The sequence below is a fragment of the Sinocyclocheilus anshuiensis genome, unplaced genomic scaffold (genome assembly GCF_001515605.1).
Source record: "Sinocyclocheilus anshuiensis isolate Anshui unplaced genomic scaffold, SAMN03320099.WGS_v1.1 scaffold1517, whole genome shotgun sequence".
NCBI classification, from domain to species: domain Eukaryota; kingdom Metazoa; phylum Chordata; class Actinopteri; order Cypriniformes; family Cyprinidae; genus Sinocyclocheilus; species Sinocyclocheilus anshuiensis.
The window spans coordinates 148,758-158,740 of record NW_015540950.1 but is presented as its reverse complement, the minus strand read 5'-3'; the positions used below and the strand labels follow the sequence as shown (position 1 = coordinate 158,740).

Below are 9,983 nucleotides of genomic sequence, written 5' to 3'. Positions count from 1 at the left end.
GCCAATCAGAAGAGAGGCTCATGAATATTAATTAGACAGGCCAAAATCGACCTGTTCTCAGCAGAACTCCTGAGAGAGGAGCTGTAAAAATATATTGAGATGGTTTTTGGTACTTATACCACAAATATATATTCTTAAGGACATCAAAACCTAAAATAAAACTCCAGAAAGGTGTAAAATATGGGACCTTTAAGTCCATTAATACTCCAATGCACACTATTGTTCAAAAGTTTAGGGTTGGTTTTTAAAGAAGTCTCTTCTGCTCACCAAATAAACAAAAATACAGTAAAAACAGTCAAATATTATTAGAATGTAAAACAGCTGTTTTCTATGTGAATATGTGTTAAACTGTAATGTATTTCTGTGATGCGCAGCTGTATTTTCAGCATCATTACTCCAGTCTTCAGTGTCACATGATCTTCAGAAATCATTCTAATATGCTGATCTGCTGCTCAAGAAACATTTCTGATAATTATTAATGTTGAAAACAGTTGTACTGCACAATATTTTTCATGCATGTTATTTTTCAAGATTCACAGAACAGCATTTGTTTGAAATAGAAATCTTTTGTAAAATTTTAAACGTCTTTCCTGTAACTTTTAATCATTTTCATGAGTACTTGCTGAATAAAAGTATTAATTTCACAACAACAACAAAATTGTACTGAGCCCAGACTTTTAAACGGTACTGTATGTTTCAGTATTTATCACGCCTGGCTATTAACAGAGTTTGTATTGATGAAAAACTTGAAGACTGCAAAACCAATGTCCTGTTTAAACAAACCTGTAGATGTTTAATTGCATTGAGGCAGGACAGTAAGACATGTTTGGCTGCAGGCCGTCTGAGGACTTCTTCAGTGTCTCTCACAGAACATTTCACTTTGGAAATGAATATTTACTGCTTCAACTAATGCTCTGAGATATACAAATCACACTGAGCTCTGTCTAGGCAGAAGTTCACATGCTTAGATCCTTACTAAAAGCCATTGATGATAGCTGACAGAGTAATTCCATCAGTGCAGCATTGAGGGACAGCGGCAGTGTTTCAGTGTTGTTTAGAGGTGACTCCTCACAAGCCTAATGAGATCAGGGCAGGCTGATGACATCAGAGCGCAATCCCCTCCAGGATCAGTCTCCACACCTGAGGAGGAGGGGTCCGGAGAACAGAAATAGAGCAGAAGAGCCAGAGATCAGAGCGTAGTCTGTTCACAGACGGACAGGAGAGGAGTCTCAATGCTGATGATCTCCTAGGAGTCTTCAGGACCTTTCTCTGACTGCTGCCAGTCCCATTCAACAGGTAAATGGATGGCTTTTGGGTGTGTGTGTGTGAGTGTGTGTGCGTGTGTGTGTGTGTGTGCGCGTGCATTTTTTTCAGTGCGTAGAAGCAACTGCTTGTAAATTTCACAAATAATTACAAAGAAACGGCAACTAATACAATGAATAAGCAGGACATTTTTAAGCAGAAATGCTGAAATCGGACTTTCTTGTAAAACATACGCCAATAATCTTTATTAACAAATTTGGAAAATAATTTTTCACAATATGGTTTCCAGTAATTTTACAGTCTTTTTATCTTCTCTGTAAATGCCCAGCTTTTTCATATGTGTTAAAGTTTATTTGGAACAATGCATATTGTTTTTATGAGCATTTAGAAGCTTTTAAGCTTATAAGGTTTTTTTCCTTTTAATTTTTTTTTTAACATTAAGTGCTTTTAACAGTACACTGACAAAAATGGTTACCTAAAAATAACATCTAAATAAACTGTGATTTTATTCAAATCAGAAATATAATATGACATCACTGAATCAACCTAAATACATTAATTCATTAAAAAAAGTAATTTATTATCTTTATGTAATCTATTTAATCTGTTTTTCATGGATTAAATCATTAAAAATGTTATGGGATGAATATGTTGTTAGATTACCACTGTGTACAGTGAACAAGCATTGCTCATGAGACATTTTCAGATTGAATATTGAGCTTAATTTCACATCTCCTCTTTCATTGATGTCCTCTGGACAGACAGGATGGCTCGGGACATGTCAGATAAAGACATCCTAAAGATGGAGCTGGATCAGCTGAAGCTGGAAGTGAACACTCCTCGAATTGCGGTGACAACTCAGTCCACCCAAAAATAAACTTTCAGTCATCATTAACTCACCCTCATGTCGTTCCAAACCTGTACGACTTTCTATCTTCTGGGAGCATTACGCTAAAGAACAGTTTCAAAAACCAAACTGTTTTGGTTCCCATTGACTTCCATTGTAATTGTTGCCCATATGACGGAAGTCAAAGAGAACTGAAACTCTTTGGTTACTAACATTCTTTAAAACATCTTCTTTTGTGTTTTGGAATGACGTGAGTGTGATTAAAAGATTACAGAGTTTTTGGCTGCATCCTCTGATTGCTTACGTATTTGATTCCCATTCTGAGCAATGAAACTTAAAGCATCTTTCCTGACTCTTCTTCTCAGGTCTCAACAACAGCCCCAGAGATCATCGCGTTTGTTGAGGGGTTGTCTGCTGAAGACCCGCTGGTCAAAGGTGTCCCAGAAGACAAGAACCCTTTCAAGGAGAAGGGTGGATGCATTATTACATAGCAGTGGCCCTGGAGGCACCAGGGCTCTGTTCAATAACTAGTTTTGTATAAAACATCAATATTTGTACTAGAAACTAGAATTTTTTTAGTTTTGGATACTATACAGAAGACGCCCTCATGTCATTCAATACCTCTTGCGATATGATGTTACCTGTCTCTTTCTAAAATAAACTCATTAGCAATTTAACCAAATGTCTTACTGGTTGAATGAAACAGTTGGACCCTAATTTGACTTTAAAGGGACACAGTTCACCCCAAAATTAAAGTGGTGTGATTATTTACTCACCCTCATGTTATTCTAAATGTGCATGGCTTTCGTTCTTCAGTTTTGCCCATGCAACGAAAGATAAAACCAATTGGTGGAGATGGACTAAAAAATGACATTTGCCAAAATGTGTAAATGTGTAATTGTAGATTTCACGTCCTTTTCAATTGCATCTGATGCTGGTATTTAAAAAACCCCCGGGAGGCCATGCGAACGGCGCTGTTGTCTTGCATTAGTGCTCTGTGTGCGTAAAGCTCTGCAGAATCAGCGGCTGCTCATTGGCTGCTGTGATAACAGGATTTGGGTGTCAGACCTCTCTGTCTTCCAGAACTTAAGCTCATTCTCTGATCCTCATCTCAGGATTGAGCTTTTCATCCTGTAAGCTCCTTTTCCAGCTCTGCTCTCTCTCTCTCCTCTTTACAGTGTTTTTTCAGCTGCTTACACACATTTTCAAAACTTTACACACAAATCCAAGAACTGCACACACGAAATGCAAAATACCTCACAACTCTAAACATTTCAAAATATCAGAAACACATCTCAAAAACAAACATTTGTCTTATGTTGCAAACACGTTTGCCATAATATTATATTTGTTGGATATATCATATACACAGTTATTCAAAACCTAAACCTCTTCTTTCGTGAGCTCCTGTGAACATTTGTGTACAAGATTGAAAGTAATTGTCAGAGAGATGTTGTAAAAATTCACGGTAAACGTGAACGCAAGATTGAAAGCAAACTTTTTTACTGTAAGCATTTGTGGCTGTGAATACAGTTTTACACAGCACTAAAGAAAAGACACAGTTGTGTAGATGTGTGTTTATTCTAAAGCATGATTGGTTGATGTTCAGTGAAGCACATGTGAGGAGTTAGTGATGAATTAGTGTGAAATTTTGATTGCTTGTGTTTGCAAAAGGAATTTAAGATACTTCCTCTCAGATTTGTGTGTGTTGTGTTTTGCCAAAAAGTGTTTTATGAAATTGAAAACTGAGTCAAAGGCTGAGAACTAGTGCATGGTTTTGCAGATTTGGTGTGTGCTTCTGGTGTTCGAGTGTCAGCTTTCAGAAACTGTGTCACAAGTAAAGATTTAGTGTGTAAGCAGCTGAAAAAACTGTAAACTGAGTCACTAACTGCAGGGTATTTTACTATGAATGAGGTTCTTCGGGGGTCCAGAGTTTGAGTCTCAGAGAAAGTGATCTTTCTGCCACAAAAATATGTTCTTTGAACGTTTTACTAATGTTGGAATTAAGTTATGAAAAAAAAAGTGTTAAAGTGTTTTATGAAATTGAAAACTGAGTCAAAGGCTGAGAACTAGTGCATGGTTTTGCAGATTTGGTGTGTGCTTCTGGTGTTCGAGTGTCAGCTTTCAGAAACTGTGTCACAAGTAAAGATTTAGTGTGTAAGCAGCTGAAAAAACTGTAAACTGAGTCACTAACTGCAGGGTATTTTACTATGAATGAGGTTCTTCGGGGGTCCAGAGTTTGAGTCTCAGAGAAAGTGATCTTTCTGCCAACAAAAATATGTTCTTTGAACGTTTTACTAATGTTGGAATTAAGTTATGAAAAAAAAGTGTTCTCTGAACATTCAAAACAGCCAGTTTTTAAATGTTTTAAACACATGAACATTCCATTTGATAATTTTGCTAATATTATGAGAATGTTACGTTTGAATGTTCTATGAACATCCTGAAGTACTAACATTTAAAAAAACGTTACACAAACATCCAACTAAAAGTTTGAAGGAAAACGATTTGTTTTTCAGGAAAACTCAAGATTTGCGCAGATAGATTTGGGATTTGACTCCGTTCTTCAGGATGTGGCTGCTGGTGTTTTTGGTGTGCGTCCTGATTTGGGCTGGGGGAACGTACTGGTGTCTGTTGAGAAAGCAGTGAATCTCCAGACTTCTTCAGATGCTTAAATGCTTCTCCGAATGACCTGAGAGTGTTTTAAGCCTGTTCTGCTAATCTGCAGCACATGGACCATCTAATGTGAGCTAATCTTCGAATTCAACATATGAGCATGTTTCTGCTGAGTATACTTCCATCATTTAATCATCATGTTCAAAACATTATAAGCATCCTATAGAACACAGCATTCTTTGTATATGTAAACAAAGTGAAGTGTTAATAGTTGAAGTCTCCGTCAAACAGAAATTGCAACCATTACTTCTCTATTGTGATGCATTTCCAAGTGAAATGTCTTAAAGAATGTCCAAGAATTTATCAAAATCATTGTCACTTGCAAAATCCTGTGACATCATTTGAGTGATAGGTTATTGTCCCGCCCTCATGTCAGTGCATACATCATCAGAAAAAAGAGGAAGTTAATGTTTGTGATTAAATATTATGAGGGCACATGATTTTTTTAAATGATGTGCATGGATAAATCATTAATGATAAACATTTATAATAAACAAAAATTGTCGATTTTATGGTGAACCAAAAATTGTTACATTTATAAAAATCCAAACCTGTGTAAATTTCTTTATTCTGTTGAACACAAACTTTATTATTTATTTATTTATTTTTTAAATAATACTGACCATTCTTTAAATAGTATATACTGTAATGAGACCACTATAAAAGTAGTACACATTAGCATACTTAAAAAAAACATATTATTACAGAAATAATATACTTTAAATGAATACACTTAAGTGTGAACTGACACTTTACTGCATCTTATTTACAAATAATGTAACATTTTTTGTAGTTCATATGCAATGTTGACATTTTTGACACACTTAGGATTTAAGCACTTTTATCTTTATATGAAGTTTCATAATTCTGTTGTGTTTGAAATATGGTTAAAGTACTGCTGAATGTACTGACAATCATTTATGTTTAACTAATTTCTGTTGAAACTCATGTCATAATTTTTAAATATATTTGTAATTGCACCTTTGTAATGATGAAGTTGCAATTTAGTATTTGTTTTTAAATATATTAGCGTTAAATGTAATATCAAATAACACACCACAGTTAAAAGAATGCATATGTGCATATCCTTTATTACTTTAGAAAGCAGTATTAGTCATATCAGATAACACACACTGAAACAGAACCTGTAAACTGTTTAAGGTAATCTAATTATGTCTTGTCTGTCTTGACTAAGTCTTGTCACTCCTATTGTAAAACAATTAACATGTGTGTCATTGGCTATGCCAGTATCTTAATTAGATTAGCAGACTGTGATAACACTTGTAGAGCTCAGACAAACCTCTTCAAAGTACTATAATACTGTATTTCGTGATATTTTCTTATCAGGCTTTTTCATAATATACATTACCAACCTAATAAAAACCCTCCACCTCCCCAGCACCACCCTTCAGGATGTCTTTAACCATGAAATAAGATCATAATCGTAATATAAATTTCACTCGCATTCCACAAAACATCAGCGTCGACACTTTCCATGTGTGTTCATTTCAGGGAAAATACAGTATTTCTGACTCAAAAATCAATACAAAGTCAATTTGGCCGCAATATAATATACATAAGGGCTAGAGAAGTGTCTGTTTGCTGTTTTCTCCAGGTGTGCCTCCTAAAGTTTCCAGCTGTATGATCAATTGCATGTTATTTGCAATTAAATGAAAATATATTATAGTTTAAGTTTATTTTAAATGCAATTAATTGATATTAAGACCTTTTACACGTTACATTGCTGAGTACTTAAATGTATAATTACACTGTAACAAGGACACCTTGAAAAATCTTTCTATGTAACATATTTCGTTTTAGTAAAACTAAAATATACTTTAATGTCATTTCTATTGAAACTTGTATGCCATGTGCCATATGTTTGTAATTACACATTTTCAATGATGAAGTTGCAATTTAGTACATCTAACTTAAATTCAATTTAAATGTATTATCAAATACCACACTACAGTTAAAATGATAATCTCCTGCTTTAGGTGTGCTTTAGTATGTTAGTAAAGACATCAAAATAATGAACTTCTTTAAAGCACAACACAATATTATTAAAACATAATGATTTGAAATGTATGCTTTAAAGTAAAACGACACTATTACACAGTGCACTTTTTAAAGAAACAGTCACTCTCTTTAAGCACAGTTAAGAGGCACTTTATTTCATTAAAATTATAGTCACTGCAAGAGCAGTTATTTAAAAACAGACTTTTAAGATTTCAAGTTCATGACAATGTTTCAAAACAATTAAGCACACTTCTTTTTTACAAGGGAAGACAAAAAACACAGATTCACCATAATATAAAATAATAGAATATAATACTATGCATTCAGAAGAGTAAAACAATGACGTGTCTTAAATGAGTCAATAAATGGAAGTCAAGTAAAGGCAACATGTAGATTGGCAAACTAAGTGCAGTTGTGCTAATCAAACACTAGGTAGTGCTGTTGCCTAAAGCATGGCCTCCTCTCTCTCTCTCTCTCTCTCTCTCTCTCTCTCTCTCTCTCTCTCTCTCTCTCTCTGTGTCTCTCTCTCTCTGTCTCTCTCTCTCTCTCTCTCTCTCTATCTCTGGGCCTGCTGCCATACTTCTGTCTGGACAGGGTTTCTGCTCTCAGTCCAAGAAGCAATTCTTATCTCCCTGCCTGTGGGAAAACACATTTCCAGTCCTTTCCAAACTTCCCTGTACTCTCATGTTGTTTTCTGTTGGAGCTGTGAGTCTGTGAGCACATGAAGTGCATCATGTGTGAGTGCAGTAAATGTAAAGCCACCTTTGACCTGTAGGATGGATGATTTCTTCAGTCTGAGTAAAGACTTCCCGTCAGCCAAAGACCCCACATCACAGATCCGGCACCCTGATTCACTGTACACTACCATTCAAAAGGCTCACCAAAGCTGCATTTATTTGATAAAAAATACAGTAAAATCAGTAAAATTGTGAAATATTATTACAATTTAAAACAGCTGTTTTCTATGTGAATCTCTGTTAAACTGTAATGTATTTCTGTGATGCACAGCTGTATTTTCAGCATCATTACTCCAGTCTTCAGTGTCACATGATCTTCAGAAATCATTCTAATATGCTGATTTGCTGCTCAAGAAACATTTCTGATTATTATCAATGTTGAACACACTTGTACTGCACAATATTTGTGTGGAAACTGTGATACATTTTATTTTTCAGGATTCACAGATGAATATAAAGTTCAAAAGAACAGCATTTATTTAAAATAGAAATCTTTTGTATGCCTTTACTGTCACTTTTGATCAATTTAGTGTGCCTTTGCAGAAGAAAAGTATTCATTTCTTTTAAATAAATACTGATGTAACTGTCTAGATATACAGTAGAAAAGAAAAACACTACTTTATGTAGACAGTTAATGTTTAGTGAGGATTTTATTTTGTTATTTTCATCACTTTAAAGTCAGTCTGTTGGCATTTTTAAAGGTTGTGTTTGTTCTTTGTAGCTGTGGATGTAAAACATGACTCTATCGTGCCGTTAATAATGTCATATGTTAACAACATACTCGTTTTCCAGGCAAGGCATGTATGACCATCCTGACCCTGGTGAATTACGAATGGTTTGAGGAGTGGAAAGACACCAGAGTGAGGAAAAGAGGCCACGATTATTTCAACTAGAAGATGAGATTTGCAAAACTCAGAGACAAGGTACTAAACTCTAATGCAAATTCAAAATGTGTTATTTTAACATGGAAAATAGTGATAAAGGTCCTATTCCTGTTTAAAGTGCAGAGTCAAGTAGGTCAAGTTGCTTGACTAAACACTGATTCACTAAACACTGCGATATGATTACAGGGTTAAATGTTAAATTGTAGCTGTTTTATCAACAACATCTCTGTAAAATATACCATTAGTCTCCTGCTCATGAACCACCGGCAAGCAGGTCTATAACACACAGAGAAAGAGATCCGTTAGCTTTGCCATTCATCTCAATCACAGCTGCTTTGATCCAGATACAGTTTGTAAGCCAATCATTGGAACTATAAATGTCATGTGACTAAGCAAGAGCTACAGGTAAATGACATCAACACTAATTAAACCAGTGCACACAGTCATAAAGAGCCTTTCAAAAAAAGTCACTATAATATAATGAAATACAGTGGGTACGGAAAGTATTCAGACCCCAAAAATGTCAATGTTTTTCTGTCAATATGGGGTGCTGTGTGTACATTAATGAGGAAAAAAAATTAACTTAAATGATTTTAGCAAATGGCTGCAATATAACAAAGAGTGAAAAATTTAAGGGGGTCTGAATACTTTCCGTACCCACTGTATGGAATGCAAATTGAGATAACTTGTTTTTCTTATTTGTGACATACATTTGAGTCAGGGTTATTATTGTTAACTAAAACTAAAACTAAAACAATAAAAACTGTTTAATTACTTGAAAAAAAAAAAAAACTTTATCTGAAATAAAACAACAAGAACAAAAACTACTAAATAAACCCAAACCTAATAAAAACTATAGAGTTATTAAAAAATAAAAATAAAAAAATAAAAAAAATGTCAACATCACAACAAAATTACTAAAACTTTAAAATTAAAACAATCTAAACATAAACATCTATTCCAAAATATTAACAAAAAATATAACATTAATCAATGATGCTAAAATAAGACTGATCTGAGTGAGAGAGAAAAAAATATTGATCGGATTGTTGACTCTATTAAGGATTATGAGGGCACATGAATTATATTATAAAATGATGTGCTTGGATAAATTTATGTTAATAACATTTATTTATTTTTCTTTTTTTAAATGTATTTATAATAACAACTGCGATATTCAATAAAAAAAATACTCACCAAGACTAGATTTATTTGATTAAAAATTACAGTAAAAACAGTAATATTGTGAAATGTACAATTTTTTTAATTTGTTACTTTTTATGTCAACTGTGTTCTAATTTGTTCCTGAAAGTTCAAAAGAACAGCATTTGCTTGAAATATAAATCAATTGTAACATTATAAATGTCTTTACTGATGCACTGTAGTGGCAAAGCTGAATGTTCAGCAGCCAAAAGTTTCCATTCTGATTTCACATTGATTTGAGCAGAACTGTAGATTCAGCTTTGTTGTATAAACATGTCTTTCTATCATTAGTGAGAAACGGAGCATTCGGACTGATGAGTGTGTGTGTGTGTGTGTGTGTGTGTGTCTGTGTCT

General features: G+C 34.1%; 1 protein-coding gene across 2 annotated transcripts; it reads left to right on the top strand.

Annotated features, from left to right (window-relative positions):
* The first annotated feature begins 1,160 nt into the window (after positions 1–1,160).
* Positions 1,161–2,787, top strand: LOC107689939 (guanine nucleotide-binding protein G(I)/G(S)/G(O) subunit gamma-T2-like). Of its 2 annotated transcripts, none has more exons than XM_016488126.1 (3): positions 1,161–1,296; positions 2,029–2,113; positions 2,476–2,787. In XM_016488126.1, exons 2-3 carry the CDS (start codon positions 2,030–2,032, stop codon positions 2,599–2,601), a joined length of 210 nt encoding a protein of 69 aa, XP_016343612.1. In that variant the 5' UTR covers positions 1,161–1,296; position 2,029; the 3' UTR covers positions 2,602–2,787. The 2 variants fall into 2 exon arrangements, with proteins under 2 accessions (XP_016343612.1, XP_016343611.1); XM_016488125.1 differs by having other exon boundaries at positions 2,025–2,113.
* The last annotated feature ends 7,196 nt before the right edge of the window (positions 2,788–9,983 follow it).